Consider the following 24,078-nt stretch of genomic DNA (forward strand, 5'->3'; position numbering starts at 1 on the left):
ACGCGTGTGCGTGTGCGCGTGTCTCCTCGCCTCACGTGACGGGAGCCAGAGACTCATCCTTTACAGTATGAACCATGTTAATATTGTGATAAAACATGCTTTAGTAATGTCTCTCTTTAATGAAGGAAATAGAAATATACACGGCCCTTGGTGCCAATCCCAGTATATGACATAGGGTCAAAGGTCACAGTCCAGCAGTGAGGTGCTGTGGTTAGGGATTTACGTTATTAGAAGAAGGTGTACCTAATAAAGTGGCCAGTAAGTGGAGATACAGTATTTGGCACACTGATACAGATACAGATAACTTTATTTATCGCCTTGGGGCAAGTCAGTTTCCACAGTTTCACCACTTCACACGCGCGAAAACACAAATCCAGAGTGAGCGCATGAGGAAACACGACATGTGAGAAAGTGTTGAGCCGAACTGGGCTAAAACGTAAAAAAAAAGGAAAGAAAAGAAATAATAATACTGGAGATAAAACTGGAAAAAAAGAGTGATAATACTTTAAAATACACTCATAAAAATAAAAATGAATAAATAACTAAAAATACAGGAGAAGAATTTGCCCAGGTTAACGATAATACCTAACAAACACACACATAAATACATAAATAAATTCAATAAATAACAATAAAATTACACTTCAAAGTCATTTCCACCCTTTTTTTTTTAAGTAAATAAATAAATAAATATTAAAGATGAATATAAAAGTTGTGGTCACAGTAGAACTATAATCCTGGGGTTGACTGAGTGAGGACTACAGCAGCCTCTGCTGTTGGTAAAATGTTTGTGCACATAATATTTATAAATAATAATAATAATAATAATAAATCTGTGTGATTGACCCTGTCACCCACACAAACTGCTGCTTAATCCCACAATAATCCATCTTCTCTCTCATTTGTGTGGATTTTGTTTGGTTTTTCTCAAATTACTATCTTTGTGAATGATATTAAATTAAATAATATGGATATTCATGGGGGTTAATGTCATATAATGTAATATTTCAGGTTTTAGTGAACTGGTAAAGGGATTTTTCCCACAACCCTCTGATATTTGTGGTGTAAACAATGAATTAAATAATAGTTAATGTATCGGTTAATTAACCGATAATTTAACTGGCTATAAAGATCAAATTTGACTTTATATTCTTTCAAATTTAAGACACTAAACAGGTTAAAAACATCTTAAATCCACTGTATTTATGTGACTTTTTTAAACCAAATGAGTGAAAATAGTGTCAAATCAGTGTAAGTGGAATCACCTTTATGACAATAACTCGGATTTAATAACCTGGTACATAAATAGAAACCTGTACTCTTCATAAACATGACAAATTATCAATAAGATTTTGAATTTATTCAACAAATCCATTATTATGGAGTAACCAGTTAGTCATTATACTTTATTTAACACTGCCACCTAGAGGCCAACTGCTGACATGCCCCCCATTATAGTGCTGTATTTGCATCTCATTTAATAGTCGAGATTGAACATGGGAATTGTACATTTATTGTCTTTCTGATAACTCACACACACACACACACACACGTAAATCCCGGTATCACAAAAGATCTACAGAAATAATGTAAATACACTTGAAAATAGGATAAAGCCGAGGATCTACGGTATGAAAAGACTCACAAACATGGTTTAAGAAGTTATTCAATGTACATGTTTTCATTCAGCCAGCAAGTAAAGCATTTATTGAAGCAAATCCAGCGTTTTATTTTATTTTTTATTTATTTATCCCCCCCTCTTATTATCAATGGTGTGCCTGAATACCTGAATGAAGATGTTCACAGTGCCCTAAAGAAGCAGGTACACACACATGTGGTCGAGACCCTCGCAGTAAGTTAAAGTACACCATCCGCTGTTGACTGAGGTTCATCATATAAAGAAATCGTACTTGAAATAACAAAATCGATTGCATGATTAAAATAATGTACAGTACAGGTGCAAAGTTTTTGCCCTTAAAGCTTGATTGCGTTGTTTTCGAAACAGTTTAAGAAACAGACCAAAAATGCATTCGCATTGCTACAGTACTTTGTTTTTGTCGTTTTTTTGACCCGCTCCAGTAAAAGACATGAGTCAGCAAAGAGTGAAACTAAGCACATGCATGAGGATGATGATGATGATGATGATGCGGCAGGTTGTACAAACCAAAACCTCAGATTAACACTGAATATGACAAAATAATTCCTCATTTATGGGTGAAATAAGAAGTTAGTTGACTCAAAATCCCCACAAAAAAACTCATTTATATTATCTGATAATCCAGACTCTGCTCTTCCAACCTCGTCCACATACTGTACATTTATTTTATTCCCCGCTGTTCATTGAATTGAATTTAAAGACTAAACTGTTTTCCAACACATTTGTACGGAAGAGTATTAGTGCCACATGTAAAGAGAAATTGAAAGAAATCAAAATAAAACGTCATGAATATGATTTAAATCTCAGAATTCAGATTTTTTTTCTCAGAATTCTGACTTTAATCTTAGAATTTTGACTTTTTTCTCAGAATTCTGACTTTAATCTCGGAATTCTGACTTTTTTCTCAGAATTCTGACTTTTATTCTGATTTTTCTTTATTCTCAGGATTAAATTAAAGTCAGAATTCTGTTTAATCTCAGAATTCATGCTGTTTTCTCAGAATTCTGAGATTAAAGCCAGAATTGTTTAATCTCAGAATTCATGCTGTTATATTTATTTACATGTGGCCCTAATACTCTTCCGTACATTTGAGTCCCATTTCCATCCATTTTTACTAAAAACATCAGACAAAAAGAGGGGAATTCCAGCTCAAATTTATCATTTATCGACAGAAAAATGACACGCACGTCACATTTTCTTTTGCTTTCCTTATTGCCATCCCATGTGGACAGCCAGCAGACTGACACACACAACGCTTTGTAATCCTTTTTGTCAAATTACATGATCATTTTATACAAGTAACCCAAAGCTTCTGTCTGGGAATCAATGCTTTAAAGGGTTCTTTGATCACAATTATTTTTTTTATAGTAATTTCCAGAGATAAATGTGTTATTTGATCATCAGACAGTGGATCTGAGATAAAGCCTCTAAAGATTGTAAAAAAGAATCACAAAATTGACAAAAAGTCGACATAAGAAGTCACTATAAATAAAAAATAAAAGCCCTATACTCTGCTATTTTTGAGTAAAAGGTCTGAAAAATAATGTGTATTAAACAAACACAGCAGCGTCATAATGATTTTACGTTTATTATTCAAGTTTAAAATGGGTGAAGCTGCCCTTTAATAGATTAGTTATACAAATACATGAATTGCCAACTAAAGGTTTCAGCATTTTTTTATTGAAAAACGAATTTTCTTGTGGAGATTTTTTTACTTTCTTTGCTCCTTGATGACAGTGAACTTCATAGATTTGGGGTTTTGGACAAAACAAGAGATTTGGGAAATATGAATCAACATTTTTCATGTTGTACCACAGAGAAAGAAAATGAAGTCACTATATTCTTTGCATCTTCTCTCCGTGTGTGTGTGGGGGTTTTAACATGCAGATTAGATCAATTGGACACTCTAAATTGACCGTAGGTGTGAGGTTGTTTGTCCCTGTGATGGACTGGCGACGTGTCCAGGGTGTAACCCCTGCCTATCGCCCTATGTCGCCCCTCACGTGGAGGATAAAGCAGTAGAAAATGGATGGATGGACTCTATATTGTCACAAAAACAAGAGGTTTTGGCCTGTTCAGCACCACGGACAGCTCCATATGACCCCCATAGTAAAAGATAAACAAACAAATGGCCACATCGGCAGCCCTGTGATGAACACTGCCTCACATACAACGGTGTCGCTCATCAGTTGCTTTCACACCTCAAAAACAACAACAGCAACACTTTCGATAAAGAAGTACTTTCACTGACATTCCAAAGACAACACTTCCTCACATCCAAACTCCTTCCTTCCCTCAGTGACATCCAAAAAAAAATGTCTTAATTGTTCATCCAGGGAGGGGGAGGGGGAGGCCTGGTTTTGAAATTCAGCACTGAACCGAACCATGTCTGAGCTACACTGGTGTTTCCCCCCCTCCAAAGAAAGTGAGCCGGGTCCCACAGAGGCAGCCGAGTGGAGTACAGTATTTTCCTCCTTTGGAACAAACTGCACTGCAGCACATCATCAGCTAATAAAGCCACGGCTCCCAGAGGGGGGAGCTCAATATAGGACACTCTTCCTCTTCCTCCACTCGAGCTATTTATACACCCAAACAAAAGAGAAGAGGCTTAATGAGGCAGCAACGGGGGAGGGAACTCATGCGAACGAAGTTAGACAACAGCTTCCAAGTCATTAAAAGCAAGAATTCGAGCTTTTTTCCTTGTGAGCAGTGGAGCGTGTGCGTCGCTATCTCTTTTTTTTTTTTATTTAAGTACAGTACAAGTACAGTACATGTACAGTACGTGGTGTTTTTTTTTTTCTTTAAATGGCAAAAGTGAGAAGAGATGCATAGTTGTAAGCATGGTAATGTGCCGGATATTTAAATAAGACGATTTTGTCAGGAATCGGAGACAAAATCCCGCGCGTATCCTCAAAACGAGACAAAATCACAACATAAATAGATGACAACGAAAGCGTTTGCATATTTTGCATCAAAATAAATATCCCGCGCAGCTCGGAGCAGCCGCGTCGACAGTTAATGCTTTGGTTCCGATTCAGAGTGCATTCAAATGGAAGAAGATGAGTGTGTGTTTGAACGTGTTGAACACAAGAATGTGCATCTTGAGGGGTAAAAAAAAAAGAAAAAAGAAGCAAATTCACATAAAAACATGAAAAAATATTTGTACAACCGAACACAGTATTTTCAAAATTCTATCATGGATACAGATCAACACATACGTGCAAAAGCAGAACAGTCAACAGAGCCTTTAAAATCACACAGTCTTGTAACGTCATCTACGATATTCAGGCCATTAAAGAAATGTTTGTTTTTTTTATTTTGGGCTGAACAAATAAATTAGTTTTGACTGTTCTCTGCCAGCTAAGCGCTTCAATCTCTCACCCTCACTTTAGAGTAGCGTCTCACGCTATAATGCTCTTGTTTTAAGTCAATATTGTTTTATATTCAATCTTTAATGATCACTTTTCCAAAGTCCATATTTTGATATTTTGGTTCCACGGAGGACGCTCCAGCCCCAAAGTTCAGTCGATACAGCCTGATAAGTGCTGAAGTTATCACAATACAAGTCAGAGAGATCATGATTAGGGTGTTTCACCCAAATCAGTCCCCCTCCATTACACTTAAGTGTAAAAAAACCCTTTAAAATCCTGCATGAAATCAGGGACATTTAAGTATGCAAGTGACTAAACTCGCAATAAATCAAGAAAGAAAGAAAAAAAAAAGAAAGAAAAAAGAGTAAGAAGCTGATGTTTTGGTTCACATTATGCAGATTTCCATTTTCAGTCACGTGGGAAATAAAACACAGTAGATAGGAGCAAGGGACAGTGTTTAAAGTGAACAAAATGTTTGTTTTTAAAGGTCTGTCCTCACAAACCTGATGTTTTCATAAAGGGTTAGTCTTAAGACTCCAGGTGGCGACTTTTACCACAACACTGAATCTTACCTGATTTTTTTGGCACGTACAGTAAAACTTTTCCTTTTTTCTTTTCCCCTCCCGTTATTTAATCTTGCTATATTTGAAAAAAGGGAAGCCGCTCTCTTGACATCGCGGAGGATCTCTGTAAACTCTCGACACGCTAAGCCGATCTGGAGATCCTCCTAATCCAATTGGCCGTCGTGAGACAATTAATAGCGTTTTATATACGACACAAGTGCGCAAATCCACCGCTGGTCTCAGTCCCAAATCAAGGATCAGGCAGTGTGGAGCAGCAGCAGCTGCGGCTCTCAAAGTTGTCTCACTCCCACATCAGAGGCAGAGCGAGATCTAAATATAGCTCTTCTTGTTGGGTCACATCCCCGCAGGCAGCAAGTTTCCCCCACACAACAATAAAACCCCAGATTTAGCAGAACATAATACACCCACGTTGTTTTTCTTACAAAAAGATGCTAACACTTTTCTTTAATCCTTAACCATAAGGATTTTGGCTGTTTTTTTTTGTGTGTTTGTTTCTGTTTAACTGAAATTCAGCATACGGGCGTTAGTCTCGAACTAGAAGCGTTGATGTGCGACGACGACGACAGAGAGACACAAAAAAACATACTACTCTATCCATTATTATTTCTTTTCAGATCCATCTGAACCATAAATAAGTTAACAATATAGCTTATTATCATAAATACATTTCAGTCTGTAAAATTCACATATAAATACCCGGCTCCATCTTGCAGAGTCTTCTCCCCGGGAAAGTGGACCCACGTGGTTACGCTGCAGTTAAATTTCCTTTTTCCTCCCTTTGACAAATATAATACAAAGCGTCCGTGATGTAAACACTAAGACTTTTCCCTTTTTTTTTTTTTATAGGAAAAACAAGCTCTGGAGGCGTCGACAAACACTGCCGTCTGTCCGGACCTGTGGCAGTAAGTGCAGCCCTTTTCATTTTTGGACATCGGTGACAACTTTTTCCCTGGTCCAGTCCCTGATTGAGACGGTCTGCCTGTGTGTGTGTGTGTGTGACGGTGACGGAGAAAGAAAATGAACAGGCTATTGCTAGTGGCGGCTAATTGACTTGATGTTGAGGCGACGGTTGCTGCTCCTGCTGCATGCTTGGTATTTCGGAGACGTGCAGACGTCCATGCAATTGAGCCAGAGGCAGGGAGGTTGCCGGGGGGGACGGGGGACGACGGAGGGTAAAGGGAAGAGAGTTGTCTCTACTCCGGTCTGAGCCTTTACTCCTGTTTGCAAAACAGTCGGGAATCTCTTGGTTTCTCCCTCTCACTCTCCCTCTGAGAAGTGAAAGGCCGGTGGCGCGGAGTCTGTTCCCAGTGCCACGGGTGTGTGGACAGGTGTGGTGAGAGGAGGAGTGCTGTTGGGAGGCCGCAGACCGGCGTCGGCCCCTGGGGACGCTTTCTCCTGAGACTGGGAGGACGAGGACGAGGAGTGGGTGCTCTCGCTGGAACTGCTGCGCGTCTCTGTGCTGGTGCTCGTCTTCTTCATCTTCCTCCTCTTGGCGAGTGGCGCCTTGTCCACCGTCTGCAGGCGGAAACCTTCCCGCTTACATTTGTTAAATGCCTGGGACAGAAAAAGAAGGAGGAGGGGGACTGATGAGGGTCCGTGAATATGACCGGAGATGGCTTCGTTTTCCGATTTTGGTTTTATTGTCTTAAAAAGAAAATCAGTCCGGTGTCAAGTACACGGACTGATGAGCCAGTTATTTAGATTTGTATGAATGATTTATGTTTATAGGGATGCACCAATCGTAAATAATCTCTAATAATCTCTATAAACTCTAATTTGTGGTCATGAAATTGGTGGGTTTAGTATCATTCCCGTCAACAACTTGGGACAGCTGGGTAAGCAAATGGAGCGCACCCTCGCTTGAAACTGTGACAGTAAAGTTTCAATCTAATCTAATCTAATCTAATCTATGAATATCTTTGTGACTTTACTTAACTTCTGTAATAATGATAATGATAACTCAATCCCATTATAATCTCTGTCCATTGTGCAGCTTCAGCTCTCTTGCGCCCCCCCTTTTTTTTTTGCTTATGCGGCTCTCAAGGTAATTCATGGGAATGATATTAAGATCATTATTGTTTCATAAAATGTTAAAACTGTAATCATTGCTTTTGTTTCCGTTTGATGGAATCAACTTCAAGATCTAATAATCTATTAATTCTTCATTTTCGGTTTTAAAAGGGTTATAAAACTGCTCAGAACAACAGGAAGGGATCTATGGTCTGTTCTTACATGAAAGGTAGCTTTGACGTAAGTGTGCACAGAGGCGGTGGAAGAGCCCAGAATGTCCGGGGTCATGAGTGGGTTGGAGGACAGCTGGCTGTCGTCCTGGAGCCAGGCATTGTAACGCAGACCACACATTTTAATCCGCTTGTTTGGGTCCACTGTCAGCAGCTCTGCGGGGACAAGAAGACGCACGGAATGACCTTCACTGCTCGGAACAGAGGGGAAGTGATTTTCCTCGGCAGGTAGTTTAACCTACTTTGTGAGCTGAAGCTAATGCTTTGTTTACTCACATTTCCTGGCACTGAAATGATTCCTACTTTATTTCTTTTTTTGAGAACGGTTTGTTAGGGAATCGTAAGAAATGCTGACGGTCATGAATTAGAGTAAAACTGATTTTAATATTTCATTGATCAGCTTTAAAACATGTTCTGGTCTTGTCCCATAATGCATTTCTGATCTCATCGTAACTTATGGGCCTGGTCATAACTTGAAACCCTCATTTTAACCCTCGCCGACACGATTTGGCATAGCGTACTTCTCATTACCGTTACTCCTAGACCGTTTGTGATATCTAGAAAATTCAAGAACTATGGACTGGCGATCTGTCCAGGGTGTGACCCCGCCTCTCGCCCGATGTTTTTAACAATTCTACAGCCATGAAATCAAAATAAATCCAGGCAGCCTGCTCATCCATTCTGGGTTAAGTTCCGATTTCTTTGGAACAACCTGACAAACTCCTGATGCTCGCTATATCGTTAGCCGTTAGCTCGAGCGGTCGGCCAAATACTTCCACATGCTGCTGTTCAGATGCTGTGGTGTTGTGATTGTCCACTCGGTGGCGCTACATTATTACGGAAGAGGATCAGGGCCACGCAGGAAAAACATATTTGAGTTCTGACTATAAGAATTCTGTGAATAAACTCTGAATTCTGACTTTAATTTTGAGTTTAAATTTTGAGTTTAAACTCAGAAATCTGACTTTATTAAGTCCAAATTCTCACTTTAAAGTCAGAATTCTGCTAATAAAGTCTGAAATTCTGAGTTTAAAGTCAGAATTCTGCGAATAAAGTCCGAAATTCTGAGTTTAAAGTCAGAATTCTGCTAATAAAGTCCGAAATTCTGAGTTTAAAGTCAGAATTCTGCGAATAAAGTCAGAAATTCTGAGTTTAAAGTCAGAATTCTGCGAATTAAGTCAGAAATTCAGAGTTTAAAGTCAGAAATTTTGAGTTTAAAGTCAGAATTATGAGAATAAAGTCTGAAATTCTGAGTTTTCTGAGAATTCTGTTTTTCCTGTGTGGTCCTTTCCGTACATTATCACCCCAAAACAATGTAATGTCTTTTTTTTTTGTCTTCTTCTGATGAGCTAAAGGACACGGATGCAGGTCAAGCTCGCTCACAGCACCCTCTGCCAAATACTTCAGGTCGCTTCTTGGCTGTATATTTTGAACTTGAACAGGGTTTTTTTTTTAAAGTGTGTGGTCACATTAAATAAATACCATGTCAAATTCAGTAGAACTTGCAGCATTAGATCTCTAAATAAAATCAAATTACATCGGGATCTGAATTGAATAGATCCAGGAAATCAGTTGTGACAGCCAGTCCTAAAGATAAGAGGGAGTCATTGAAACATGCAGCCAAAATTCCCAGCTCCACTTCAGATAATAACTTCCAATGTTTTGGGTCCAGAGCTTTTACAAGAGGGGCCAAGTGGGAGGTGCAATGTATTGGCTGGATTCTTTCACTTTCAAAGCCAGCTATAACTCGCTTTTCTAAACTTTAGAACCCTAGATTTAACAACATATAAGCTAGTATATAATTAATTAATCAAAAAAACAAAAAAAACAACATTGCATCATCACCTTGTATCAGGTCTTTGGCCTGCTGCGACACATTCCTCCAGGCTTCTCCTTCAAAAGAGAAGTCCCCCTGTTTGATTTTCTTCATGATCTCCTCAGCGCTGGTGTGGGTCAGGCTCTTCTCCTGACACTGGAAAGGCACCTGACCGGACAACATGGTGTACTGCAGACAGAGCAAAAAACACACCATCTGCCACGTCACACCCACAGGAACAAGCAGTTTTATCTTCAGCGGTAAATCTAAGATAGTTTGTGCAGTCGTCGTGTGGAGGAGAAAGCGTGTAAAACATCTAATGTTGAATTAATGAAGAGCTTTTTGTGCATGTTCCACGCGGGTGTTGCGGCACGTTGTTGAAGCAGCACTAAAAACAACCACACCTGTGTACATCTGCCCTCGGATTTCTCATTAAAACGACTTATAGTTGTGAACGGCCCACTTTTGAGCAGACGAGGATCGCTCTCTTTTTCTCTTTCTCTCTCTCTTTCCATCTCACTCTTTTCGATGCTTTGCTTCCAGGGCATTGTGCGCACAGCTTGTCAGCAGCCATTTCATCAAAGCTGCATGAGGCACACTACTACTATAACGCCCCCAGGGGGGCAACGGTGCGAATCAGCGCTTTAGAGACTAAGCTCAGCACAGATGACTGGCCAGCTTTACAAACCCTTCTCTCAACTCCCTGTATCTCTGTGTACACGCTCCTACTCCTAATTTTCCTCCTCCTGAACAACAGAGAAGGGCGGAACAAGAGTGACATTTTGTGCGACGGGGACGCGACGCCTTCACTGGCTCCGAGAGCCGCGTGTTGGTGGCTCCTCGCTCTGTGGCGAACGATAAAAACTGTGTCAGCTCACCACAGGATCCCGACGGTGGTAGAGCCGGAGAGGACAATGATATGTGTTTGTTTGCATAAATGTTCAACATCATACCCCTATTGCCACCTACTTTCCCTTCAGTACATTTTATTTGTTTAAAAGTAGGTATAAGATACAATATATGTGATTTTTCATGCCTTTTTTGACAGGGTAAGGATCCAGCGACTTGTATGTGGGTATAACTTGAGCGTGACACTCACCAGAATGACCCCCAGACTCCAGAGGTCACAGGACTCATCATAACCGTCGTATTTGAGTATCTCTGGCGCGGCGTACTGCAGCGTGAAGCACGGCGTCTTCAGGAGCTGATTGTCTGGCGGCTTGAGGCGGGCAAAGCCAAAGTCTATGATTTTGATCTCGGAGTTCTCGCTCTCGTCTGTGAAGAGCAGATTCTGTGGAGCAATTGCAGACACGGGCGGCTATTATTTCTTTCTGCTCGGGGGGGGGACTTGGCCACTTCAGCGTACTGCATTGTATATCAAAGACTTACAGTATGGGACCAGATTCTTACTTAAGTTATATGAAGACAGTTTAAACTGTCAAAACACATTGAGTTCAGAAAACCACTGAATTCTTTGTGTTTTTAAAAAAGTAATAATAATAATATCATCTAGTCCATTGTTTCCCAAACTGTGGCACGCAGCCCACTAATGGGCCTTGGAGGTATTGCAGGTGGGCCTGCCCTAATTTAGAAAAATCTAAATTAAGCGCATTTTGCATTAGCGTAATTACTATTGGGAAAATTCCAACGGTTTATGAAAAAAGAAATTCCAATTTCCATTTTCTTTGTCCTGTTTTTGGACAAAAACTCAAGCAAATGTTATTTTAAATATGTTTTATACTGTTCAAATCTCAAATTTAACACGCAAAATCTGGGGTTCGTGTTTTTTCCCAATAAAACTTTTGTTGTTTTTATTTTAACGTGCAGTAAATTGTAAATAAATGCCAGATATTGGAAGATATTCTGGGAAAATGGGCAAAAGCACTTACTGACAGGACATTTTCGAGCCCTTTTATGGATAAAATAAGCAAAAAAAAACACAAACCTCAACACATTTTGAGCCTCAGGTGTCAGGTATAGCGCTGCAACTAACGATTATTTTCATAATCGATTAATCTGTCGATTATTTTCTCGATTAATCGAGTAATCGTTTGGTCAAACCTGGAAATGATGGTGTTCTCAGATGTCTTGCTTTTGTCCTCAAACCAAAATAATTCAGTTTTAATGAAACCAGAAAATATTGAAAACAATCAGAAATCTTTAATAATGAAAAAAAGCTTCAAACCGATTAATTGATTATCAAAATAGTTTCTGATTCATTTAGAGATTGATTAATAATTGAGTAATTGTTTCAGCTCGTGTTGAGTAGAACAATTTAAAGATCCAGTGAAATGTAGGTTAAATGATTTTCATTTGGTTGAAATTGAAGATACAATGATTAAACTTTGTATTTTTGTCATTTTTATGTGTACAATCACTGGATTGTAGACCTGTAACTGGCATGCATGAGTGAGTGAGTGAGTGACTGTATGATTTTTTTTACATTACCCCAGAAAGAGCCTTCTAGTTAATCTTAATCAATCTGTACAATGCAGAAGAAAATCAATTCTCCAAACTGTCTCGTTTCTTGCAGAATACACAAGTCCAGTACCTCCGGTTTAAGGTCCCTATGCACCACTCCTACATCGTGCATGTGGCTGACGGCAGACACCAGTTTGCGCATGATGCGGCTGGCCTCGGTTTCGCTGAAATGTTGCTTTCGGCGAATCCTCTCCAAGAGCTCCCCTCCACCGAGCAGCTCCAGCACCAGGTACGTGTGCAGCTGCAGCAAACAAACACACACACACACACACACACACACACACACACACAGAGCATATTTACAACTCCCCCCAACTTGTGCGACACCCATACGTAACCTTTATGCTTTGACCGGCTTTGACAGAGTGTGATGGGTGCAAACGTTCCTTTAAGAGTTGGAAAAGTACAAATATTGACGTGTTTGCGTTAATTAACCACTGTATCAACAGTGAACCATCAAAACAGATTTATGTTAACAAAGCTGCAATAACGTGGATAGGATTGTTTTGTTGTCGTTTCATTCAACACAATAATGCTGGATTAAATGTGAAAGGAGCCAAACAGAGTGGGAATAGGAACAGTTTGGGGGTAGAGTTTTTCATTAGTGCTGGGGTCTGAGGAACAAAGGCAGGACTCTGTCGAGGCGAGGCGAGGCAGCGCTGCTTTGATCTGGGTCACGGGCCTCTGAGATACAGTAATAACCCCACTGAGCTCATCAGGGCTAAAGTGGTGCTCGTGGGCTTGAAGGGCTGCAGCTAATGAACCTGCGCACAGTCAGAGACGCAGACGCACCTTCCCAATAACGGCGGCAAAAGCTGCATTCGGAAACGTATGCGCGCGCCGTTTGGGTCAAGTGTGGGGCTCGTTTAGCGGCGCAAGGAAAAATAGGTTGCTTTTATTCCGCTGTGCGCGGAACACAGCTGCAGTGTAAAAATAAGCGTGAAGAGAAATATCGAGCACATTGCGGGGATGTTTATGGGACAACACATAAAGAGATACAGAGATATACCTCGAGGGCTTCCAGCACCCCCCTCATTAATCTGCCTTGTTCCAGATCCAGGACTTAATAAGGCTCCGATCCCCACAGGCAAAACCAGAATTTCTATTTGTTCAAACGTACCCACGGCGGTGAACTTTACCTGGTCGTGGTAAATTTCATGTAACTTGACAATGTTGGGGTGACCGTCGCAGAGTTTCAGCGCCGCTATTTCCCGCTGGGTCTGTGCTTCCATTCTACAGAGAGAGAAAAATGCAATATAAATGAATTTATTGAATATATTTGAAAATAAACAGGATCAGTTTAATGTGCCATGGTTTTGATTTTGCTGAAGCAGGCGTTTGAAAAGAAGCGAGTGGACAGGAAACGATCCCCTGCCACTGCATCTATAACACAATGACATTTTAAATATGGCGTTTATATGGAGCATATTTTTTTGAAGTCAGTTGTGTCGGGCTGGCGTTTTCTTGTGCTCTGTCATTTTTACAAATAACCTCAAAAGCCACATTCCAATATACTGCTGCTGTGAAAAGGACATGCTGTACTATTAGTACATCCTGTCAACAAAAACAAGTCAGATTGAGAGCAGAAGTGCATTTCAGGGCTGTCGTAATCTGACGTAGGGCTGCAACTAACGATTCTTTTCATAATGGATTCATCTCTTGATTGTTTCCTCCATCAATAAATTACTTGTTTGGGCCATAAAAAGTCATAAAATGTTGATAAATTTCGATCCATGTCTCTTAAAAACCTGTCTGATTTTGTAGACAATTTAGTTATCAATTAATAACTGTATGTGTTTTTACCCTTAGAGGGATATTTTCAAGTTTGGGAGTGGACAAATAAGCTTCCTTTTGATGTGATTATGTTTATTACTATTATTTCTACTTTCGCCAAAGTCACTTGTACCCCAGCTTATTTATCACATGAACTTTGGCAGCTCTTGCACTCACATTTTATCAAACCAAAAGAAAAATCGGAGAACTTTGGTTCGAGTCGTTTAGAACAACTGTCCACTTTCTGCCACAGAGAGAAGGAGGCGGTTGTCCGACGTGTCCAGCAAAGACTGTCCACGCCACAGAGGAGCCATAACGACCGTCGATGACTAACGCGCCTGAGGGAGCAGGACGTGCGCTCGTACCTCTTGCTGACAATTTTGACGGCGTATTTCTGCCCGGTCTTCTTGTGCGTGCAGCGTCTGCAGATTGAGAAGCTGCCTTCTCCCAGAGCGCTGTCCTTCAGGTCCATCTCATAACTCATATAGAAGGGCGAGTCCTGTCGAGGGGGGGGGAACAAACAAGAGTTCTCCGGTCAAATATTAATGTGGACTGACATCAGAGTGACAAACAACTGCAAACAACCTCAATCGTTTTGTGTCTTTTCGATTAAATGTCTTCTTTGGTGTGATATACAGTATATTGATCTGTGGGGAATACTTTAATGTAGGCCATTGGTTTTATTAGTAACAGCTTATGACACATATAACTATTTATATTATAGAGGTCATGTCCTTAATATATCTACCCACATATAGAACCCACAGGCATAAATATCTGCCCTAAATTATGTATTATTTCCAAATCCAAGTGTCCAAACTAAATAGGATAATACATAAATATTCCATATCAATGCTTTTTTTAATGCATGTTCCCTGGTAATCAGCAATCCCTGATGAAAACTACTCTATGACGAACCTAGTAAACTGTCTGTTGTGTAACATATTCAAAATATTCTTTTTCAAAAAGAGGAAGTGGCATGGAAAAAATAGAAGAAGCAACTCAGAACTTTCCCTCCTTCTGGGTAGTCAGTGTCAGTAAGTTCATTTTGTAATAAAAAGATTCATCAGGTAGAGACTTGAAAACAAGTCCACTCGACTTTACCACTAAAACTGACCAAACTTTAAAACTGCGGTGTTCATTAAAAATCTCGTCATTTTCTTTAAAGCGTGCACATAAATAAACAAACATCACAGTCAAAATGAGCACAAGAAGACATTCAAATAACACGAGCTAATTTAAATCATTTGAATAAGCAAAACAAATGCCCCACAAGAAAGATTGTTATCCAACTTCCTGTTGCTGAAATGCAACGTTTGTCGCCGACATGTTTGTCAGCACAATTTTGTAAAGATAATTTAAATAGTTTGCCTGGATTATCATTATTATTATGATGTTATTGACTTCATTGTTTGTTGTTTGTTGCTCCATCACTTTGTAAGGTTACTGTTCAAGTTGGTTATTCAAGAGTCAAAATTTGTTTATTTGTCACACGAACGTTGTCGGTGACATGAAAACTGCGCTAAAAACAAGATAGAAATTTGAATTTAAATTTAAATAAAGATAAAAATAAAGAGGGAAGTAGATTAGAATATAAAGAAAACTGTACCCAAGAATAAAAGAGTATAAACTGTACTGTAATACAGTAGGTTGTTGATAAATAACACTTGGCTAACACCCACTCTGATGATTATTTAGAACCTCTATCTCCCACATGACAAATGTGATGACAAATATTGAAAAGGTAAACTTGTGAAGCAGCCACTTAATATGTCCCAATAACTTAGGCCTTATGTTGCACTTTATGATGCCGAAAAACTCAATCTGAAGTACAGTAGAGACAAATAATTTTAGTGGGATGGGGAGGAAGGAAGGAAATAAAAGGACTCATCTGCCATTAGCTTAAGTGTGTTTGTGCGGGAGGATCCAAGTCCATTTATCTTACCTTCATCATGGCGCTGCGGGCCACCGCAGCAGAGCCTGGCCTCTCTGAGCCCCCACACAGCTGGACAGGGTCGTCCATCACCACATTCCTTTTGAACAGGATGGAGGGGGCCATGAAAGAGTAGCCCTGCACAGAAAGCAACACAAACTCCTTATGTTTACATTTTTTTACCAAGACGTACTGGACAATGCAGAGAAAATAGGAAACGCTGTTAATAACCCAAGAGAAGTTTATTAGAGGACAAACTAATGTATTAACATATTTCCAATGTTATTGTATAACTTGAAGTCATTGTGCGCTTTCCTTCAACTGTCTCTTTATCAAAACCAGCCTGTCAGCTCCACAATGAGCCCAATTTTGGTTGATGTGTGAGTGACAGTGGCTGTCCAGCTGTTCCTATTGTCAGGCCTGTCATTGTGAAGCACCGCCTGCATAATTCCAGCTGTGAGGAGCCCAGAGCTTTGAGCTGGCATTAATCTCTCGCTCCCTTTCTCCCCTGACACACACACACACAGCTGTGTGGTATGTAGTGACAGCCACGGATGGACGGAAGGATGGATGTTGAATGAATGAGATGCCCTAAATTGCCAGGCTTGAATATTTGATTGCTCTGCTGTGAAATTACATCTTGGCGCTCTTAATGCAATTTTAATTTTGTTTTGTGAGGCACTGTGGGGGAGCAAGTGCACGGCTTAAAATTGGGATTGCTGTCGTTATCGCAGAGATTGCTAGGCTTGCAAATTATAAAGACCGCAAAATTTCAGACTATGTGAATGGCAGCTGAGAGCGAAAAAAAAGCCAAGATGAAGTTGGCAATCAAAGACCGAAGGCGTAACCGAGACAGACGTGGTGATGCTCTCAAAGTGTAACCTTTTATTCCACGAGAAAAGCCCGTTAATGGATCTATTGATCTACCGAGCTCAAGGATCCAGAAGGCAATCAGAGTTGAAATTTCATGCAATACATCAGACAGCCATCAGCTGGCACGGTGTCGCGGGCCATATTATGGTTCAAAGCTACATCAAAAATAGTCATTCACATCTGTTACTTCAATGAGAGCTGCATATGGCAGCAATTACACCAATAAAAGACCCTTTAGTCAATTTGAATACCAATGCACACAGACAGACTCATGTTGACTTACAGCAACCTTTTGAGGACATTCAAAACTTCACTTGATTACTTCAATAGCTGTTGACTATGTCAAATATAGTCACAAACAAAAAGTGGATAACGTATAATGCCTTTTTTTTTTCCCCCCAACCATGTCAACATTTTCACTCTGCCTGCAACCAAAGCCCGGGCAAACACCGGCACAAAAGAGAGGCAAGAAGAAAAAAAACTGTCCTGTGCAGTGACCTGCGAGACGCACAAAGGAATATTCTTGTCTGTTAAAGGTCCAGTGCGTAAGACCGAGAAGGATTTACTAATAGAAATTGAATACATTACTCTTAAGTATGTCTGTACAAGTGTATAATCGCCTTAAAACAAAAATTGTTTCTTCTTTTCCTAGCCTTGGAATAAGCCTTTTATATGTACGTTAGGCAAGGGCCTTGCTAACAACCCCCGTTTCTAGTATTCAAAGGGCACCCTTGTTGTGAACGTGTGTTTTTCGGAAGATTCAATGTCAAAAAATTCTTACAAAAACCCGGTGACACACCCTTTCTCTCCCTTTTCACCTGGAAAATGCGGTCACAGTTCTGAGGCAGGGCTGCTGGGGAGTAGGTCGGGTCCATCTCCGTGAACTCGTCCGCAAAGTTGCTGACGTCCAGCTCATCCCGAATCACTGGCTTGAATGGGGCGGGCACCTTTTTGGCAGCCAAGTCCTCCCAGTTAATTTTCTAAAGTAAATAGAAAAAAAAAAGAGAGAGAAAAAAACCATTGCAGTCTGCTCTTTATCTTTATTTAACACAGTACAAAAACAAATGCTCCTCACTCAAGTGGCCCCATTGTGAACTAGCTACAGCCCACACTGCTGTTTAGTTTTTCTAAACACTGGGAGAGATTCAAGACAAGCAATGAGATGCACCTGGTAAAATGGGTGTTTCTTTACATTCCCTGCTCCATTAGGACCAGAACCTAATCTCTTCTTTGGATCTTTGATGAGGAGTCGCTGGATGAGGTCTTTGGCAAGCGGTCCCATATCTTTGGGAAAAGGAGGATCCTTCTTTGAAATCCTCCTGTGATATGAGACAGTTGTGGTCAGTGTTGTTGAGCGATTAGGAAATAACGCGAATATTTTGCGGCTGGGCGGTCAGGAGGGAGAATCCATACTTGGCAATATCTGTGTGAGAGTTCTCATGACCGTCAACAGTGAAGGGCGATCCGCCAGTCAAAAGCTCGTACATCAGCACGCCAAGGCTCCACCAGTCCACTGCCTGGAACGCATGAACGCAAACAACCGCGAGTTAGATTTAAGAGACTAAAAGAGTCACTGGAGAGTGCACTCATCAGGAGGGAAGAGTGAAAAAAAAAAAAACCTTGTCATGTCCAGACTCTCCTCCCTCCACAATCTCTGGCGCCATATATTCAATGGTGCCGCAGACAGAGAAAGCCCTGTCCACCTGTTTAAAACAAAGCACACAATTGCAACAATAAGCCCCTATTAGACAATATTTATAAAACACAGAGATTAATAGTCTCCATTTGGACGTTGTAGACGGCTTAAAAGACCTGGTTTCCCAACTAAATGTTATTCTTGAATTGATTGAATTACAGTTTTGTTGATATTAAAAATGAAAAGCTGTTGGGGGGAGAATTCTTCTACACATATCACTTGAGACTTACTGTACCTGATCAAACTCCTTACTGAGGCCAAAGTCTGTGAGAACTATGTGACCATTTGAATCCAGTAGAATATTTTCAAGTTTTAGGTCCCGATAAACGATGCCAAGCTGCACCAAAAAACAAACAAAAAAGAAGATAGGTTATGAAGTAGTTATGGACTAAATGTACATTGTGAAGAGACAGTTTAATTGTGTTTAATATCAGGCTGCAACTAATGATTATTTTCATCATCGATTCATATGTCGATGTTATTTTATATTTCTCACTAAAACAATAACAATGAGAATGTCCCCAGTGCGGGATCAATAAAGCCTAATGTAATATAATATGATACAATTTAAGAAGCTGATAACTCGGAACGCTTGTTTTAATTATTGATTGATTGATTGGCAAAATTGTTGATAAATCATGTACTTGCTGCGGCCCTAGTTAAATATGGAGGTTACCTTGTGTAGATGCTCCAGTGCCAACACTATCTCTCCACTGTAGAGGGCCACTTCTTGCTCCTTAAATCGCACCCTCTGAACTAAATGGGTGAAGAGCTCTCCGCCATTTACATAATCTATAAGAAAAGACATCATCACACAAATGTGGGTCGTCAACATTTTGTCTGCTTAGAATGTGACATTTGACGTCACTTGACCGCTCATTTCACCGACACAAAGTGTGAAACGTATCCTCACCGAGAATGAGGTGGAGCTTCGTATCCGTCTGAAAGGCGTAGTGAAGTGTGACGAGGAACGGAGACTGGCGGATGTGCTCCAGCACTTGCCTCTCTGAGCGCGTGTGTTCCGCAGTCTTCGCCTTTTGTACAATCGTGGCCTTCTTCAGCACCTTCATGGCGTACAGATTTCCCGCATCATGGCCGCTCACTTTCCTGACCAGGAACACTTTGCCATATGCTGGTGGTCAAACATCGACAGGGACAGATTTAGTCGTACTTTTTATCATTCCAAAGACGTTGAAGCGCTGCCTTGTACGCAGAACTGTAGTACTCACCTCCTGTGCCCAGCACCTTTAATAGCTCAAAGTTTTCAATGCCCACTCTCTCTACATGGCCCGTAAGGTTGGCTGAAGTCGAAGCACAGATGATAAAAATAAAGCTTTTTGTTACACGGTTTCAATAACAAGTCAAAGAAGAAGAAACAAAAGCAAACGGCACACACTTATTAAAGTCAAACACTCGCCAAGACAATAACACATCAGTGTGTAGCAATAACTGGAAAACGGCCTGTTGTACATGAGGTAGAATTATTATTACTGCTGATTCACCACCGGCTGTTGATCTGGGTCATATTCACTACACTGACGGCGCTTTCGCTTGTGAAGTGCATATATTTCAAACCGAGACTAATTATAAATAACTAACACCGTATGAGACTGGATAATTAGTATAGCGTTCACCAATAACGACAACACATAAAACAAAAGACCATTTTTGAAGACGTACAAATTTGGATGCAACTGTATTATATGAAATGTAGGGTATAAAAAGACTTTAGAAACCCCTTTATTAGCAGTTTGCTGCAATACAACTGCTCCATAGTGATAGAATTTGATACGATACTAGCTATGACCTGACATTTCAGTGATGATTATGATCAATCTCTGTTCACAGTCAATAGAGATATTCTCGTTGCTTATGCATTCCTGTAAATACAGCCATGATGTAAACACATTCAGGACCGATCACCTTTCATGGCCGCCACAAGGTGAACATGTAAAGCAAATTAAGTCCAATGCTGCAAAGCTAAAAAAAAAAAGATAAATAAATAAATAAAAGGAGATGGAAAAGAGAGCTTAAGACTGGAGGAGCAACAATTTAAAAAAGAGAGCAGAAGCTTTAAAAAGATCTAGGTTTCAAAAGTGACTGCACCTGACCGACAGCAGCACACGCCACAAAATCGGTTTGAACTCTATCAAATAATCAGCAGTAAAAGATAATCTCGCGTGCATCTGCAACAAGCAAATGTGCTACATTAACCTGCAAAATGTCATTATCCTCCAACTAAGATCATTCGTAAAAGCAGCACACGCCGGCACTGCCTTCTCCTGTCTCTGTACATCATAGTCTCCACACACAGCTGATTGAACATACCATGCTCTCTGACATGCATAGCCATTGTAGTGAACACATTCCTTCTGTCTCGCACTCTGGAAATAGGCTAGTGAGCAATTGATGCAGCTAATTTCATCGTTGCATGTGTCTCCTGTTACACACGCGAGAATAAATGATGCAACTCCGAGGAAATTCAACTGCATACTGCATACTTTCAAATAAAGAAGATTGTCCTTGATAATTAAAAAGGGTCAGAGGTTTAGGTTACGTGACACACTTGTTGTCAAGGCCAAGTTTGATTTTGGTGTTTATTAATAGATGAACAGACTGTGGCTTCCTGCTACACAAGAGGAACCTCTTCTGTTTACGCGGGAGAAAATATCAATATCCTCATATTAAGGTATTACAACAGCAACAGTGGGTTGACATTTCATTTGTAAAGTGTTTATCTATTATCTATTACTCATACCCAGCGGGGAAGAAGCTCAAGGGAATTAACTTGTGTTTATAGATACTACAATAATGCATATACAAGAAAACAAAGGTCTGGCCTGTCTGTATGGATTAAGTCGTTATACTTTTTACTTTATCACAGCAAGGAGGCTATTTATTTATTGATGTGTTTATTCGTGTTTGTCTGTCTGAGTGCAAAATACTTAATACGATGTTTTAGAGCTCCCTATGTGCTTCCTCTAGCTCTACTACACTATCTCCATCAATTCAAATGTAACAACACGGATGCAAAGTTGAGCTGATTCAGTGGATTAAACTCTGTATGAAATCTGACGTTTGAGAAAAAAAAAAAGCAAGTGCCACTGATAACTAGACAGGCTGCATTATTTAGGGCAGGGCAATGAATGGTGGGGTGCAGCACAGTCATGTTGCAGCCTGAACAGCAGTAATGTGTCATTATAAACCAGTTACAGCTGAGGCAGTTTTCAACTTCACTCAGCAGCCCCTCTGCATCCACTTAGTAGACTGTATATTACTGTTACTTAAACTCAACTACAAATGAATGGAGCCTGCATCAATGACTACAACTGAATCTGATTTGGATTATCCTTATTGAGTCATATTTTCAGATGGGTCAGGTCAACATTTATTCACTTTTCCTCTTACAATCGATTCAGTTAACGGTCTCCAACAGTTTATTTATCCAGGAACTATCCATTGAGATTAATAATCCTGGTCAAAATGAGCAACAACACATATTATTATATTATTATTATACGGGAAATTGGGATATTTGTGACAATATTTCACAGAATGTCAAAATAAAAGTGTTTACTTTGAATTGGGAGGATATACTGTATCAGTAGTTCACAATGAAAAAGATATTCATGATGCTATATTAATCTGTGAGAATACAAAATATAAATTGGACTTGGATGAAATCTACTGGGGGGGCCACAAGTTTGAGACCTCTGACATAAGTGTTCTTTAAGCTTTCTAATTTAGAGCTGATGTAGAGGCGGTTTACCCAAAATAGCCTTGTAAATGAAAGTGTTGCTGCATCCTGTGCATGTTTAATTTGGGCCACCCAACTAACAAATAGTGACAAAGTTTCACCAAGAGGCAACTACCGTGTATCAAACAGGGTTAACCTACAGATAAATTATCATTATCACAATTATTATAAGCTTCATTAATCCAGGAAAGCCTCATTGAGATTAAAAAGGTGGCCTGGCCAAAGCAAGAGCTGCAGACAGACAAAACTAACAAAGTGCAGTCAGTATTACAGGCATACAACATATAATAATATTCATATTTAACAGTGAAGGTTCACCCCTGTATACAAGGTCCAGGCAAAAACCAAGCTAACGTTAGCTTCTTGACTGCACTGCAGCTGCTCTTCAGTGCCTATGATGAGCAGAGGTTAGCTGCAACAGCTCAAACATAACAATAAAAACACAACTCGTTTGGAAACAAATGACAGCGTTGACAGTGACATAAACCCAGTGAAATATCTGCCAAATGTCAGATTTTACCTAATGACACGTTAACAACTTGCTTATGCTAATGTTATTATCACCTGTGTTGAGTCAGGAGTGAGATAGGGCGAGTGGAACTGTTAGATAACATTTGTTTACGTGAGTTATCGTTACTAGACAAGAAAGAGGGCAGTCATATAATGTTGTAATGTTACCGCTCACCCTCATTAGCCTCTCCTCTGCCATTTTTGGACATCTCGTTAGCGCCCAATAGTGCCAGTGACAGTTTACTCCTCCTCGAGCTAAGCTGCTAACATGTCTCCTCAGACAGACACGTGTCTCCGGCAGATAAACCCACCACCGCACACAAAATAAATAAAAATGTGCAGCATGAAAAGTTCAAAAGCAGCTCACTCACCATGTTTCAGCTCATGTTTCACAGTAAACAGGTCACCTTCTCTGGAAGATCCCTCCATCGGGGATGGCATCGTAATTTCGTGCTTCAAAGATGCCTGTCACGCACAGCTGCCTCCAACTCGCGCCGCAGTTTACGATAGGAACATGCTAGAGCTGAAATATACAGCGAGATAACACCTTATGAGTTCGGCGCTAAAGTTGGCAGATAAATGGGCAGAAATGTCGTTGTCAAACCTGGCATCCAGTGAGCCTGGAGGGAACACTTGCTCCAGCACATCACCACCACCACCACTACCACCACCTTCGCAACCAGCGAGTCCCTCTTCGCTGATTGGTGTTGCTACATGACAATCTGGCTTCTGATTGGATCCCGTTTTTTTGCGACGTCACATTATCCCGCCCTTCACAAAAATGGGACTCGTGCTGCGTTCACGTGCCTCGTACAACATCTTGTCACTAGTCAGACCAGTGAAAGTTGAAGTGAAATCAAATGCATTTAAAAATAAACACCTGAATCTAGACCAGACGTGTAACTTTATTTTAGATTTACCTCAGAAAATATGCTGAAGGCATCAGTTGGTTGCGAGTGCCAACACATACTGTGTATTACTATTTTGTTGAAGTTAGGAAACTTAAACTCTTATATACAGTGTCTAACAAATGTATTACACCTCCTGCCATAAAAACATGAAATATATCAAAACATTTGTTTAAAACTAAAAAATGTTGTTGTCATTTATTTGGCAAATAACAAACTGAATTCACACTTTTATACCCAAATGTGAGACAGAGTCAGGAATGAATCAAACATAACATTAAACCACATTATTCTGTTCAGGAAGAAGTAAATAACTATACATTGATTGTATTATCATGCATTTTCTCTAATGAAGGACAAAATAATATCAATTATTGTATTATTATAATACTTTCTGTCTATAAACTTTTCCTAACCTTTTCCTGTACTGAGGGAAAACGTTGTCATATAATATATAATATAATAAATATAGAAATGAT

At 40.0% G+C, this 24,078-nt stretch overlaps 1 protein-coding gene and 1 long non-coding RNA gene across 3 annotated transcripts; one reads left to right on the forward strand and one right to left on the reverse strand.

Moving 5' to 3' along the window:
- Nucleotides 1-4,457: 4,457 nt before the first annotated feature.
- Nucleotides 4,458-23,361, reverse strand: rps6ka5 (ribosomal protein S6 kinase, polypeptide 5). 2 transcript variants are annotated; one of them, XM_044047658.1, is made up of 18 exons: nucleotides 23,296-23,361; nucleotides 23,063-23,214; nucleotides 19,654-19,725; nucleotides 19,338-19,556; nucleotides 19,101-19,216; nucleotides 18,660-18,761; nucleotides 18,348-18,431; nucleotides 18,142-18,245; nucleotides 17,897-18,047; nucleotides 17,547-17,708; nucleotides 15,868-15,993; nucleotides 14,288-14,421; nucleotides 13,289-13,382; nucleotides 12,220-12,390; nucleotides 10,768-10,959; nucleotides 9,698-9,857; nucleotides 7,845-8,008; nucleotides 4,458-7,166 (listed from the first exon to the last, which is right to left on the reverse strand). In XM_044047658.1, exons 2-18 carry the CDS (start codon nucleotides 23,130-23,132, stop codon nucleotides 6,870-6,872), a joined length of 2,418 nt encoding a protein of 805 aa, XP_043903593.1. In that variant the 5' UTR covers nucleotides 23,133-23,214; nucleotides 23,296-23,361; the 3' UTR covers nucleotides 4,458-6,869. The 2 variants fall into 2 exon arrangements, with proteins under 2 accessions (XP_043903593.1, XP_043903594.1); XM_044047659.1 differs by lacking the exon at nucleotides 7,845-8,008 and having other exon boundaries at nucleotides 7,108-7,166.
- On the forward strand, nucleotides 6,458-14,543 carry LOC122783025. The gene is made up of 3 exons (XR_006361998.1): nucleotides 6,458-6,514; nucleotides 12,202-12,378; nucleotides 14,176-14,543. It is a non-coding gene; the product is annotated as an uncharacterized LOC122783025 (long non-coding RNA).
- Nucleotides 23,362-24,078: the final 717 nt, after the last annotated feature.

Source organism: Solea senegalensis, linkage group LG16, assembly GCF_019176455.1.
Source record: "Solea senegalensis isolate Sse05_10M linkage group LG16, IFAPA_SoseM_1, whole genome shotgun sequence".
In the NCBI taxonomy this organism is placed as follows: Eukaryota; Metazoa; Chordata; class Actinopteri; order Pleuronectiformes; family Soleidae; genus Solea; species Solea senegalensis.

What these genes read in the sequence shown, in the direction of transcription:
- rps6ka5 (XM_044047658.1), bottom strand. Translation starts at nt 23,132, where the DNA reads ATGCCATCCCCGATGGAGGGATCTTCCAGAGAAGGTGACCTGTTTACT. An exon ending in TCTCACACAGATATTGCCAA is followed by an intron (nt 18,048 to 18,141) that starts GTATGGATTCTC and finishes CTCATATCACAG; the next exon opens with GAGGATTTCAAAGAAGGATC. An exon ending in ATAGGGACCTTAAACCGGAG is followed by an intron (nt 10,960 to 12,219) that starts GTACTGGACTTG and finishes ATTGCTCCACAG; the next exon opens with AATCTGCTCTTCACAGACGA.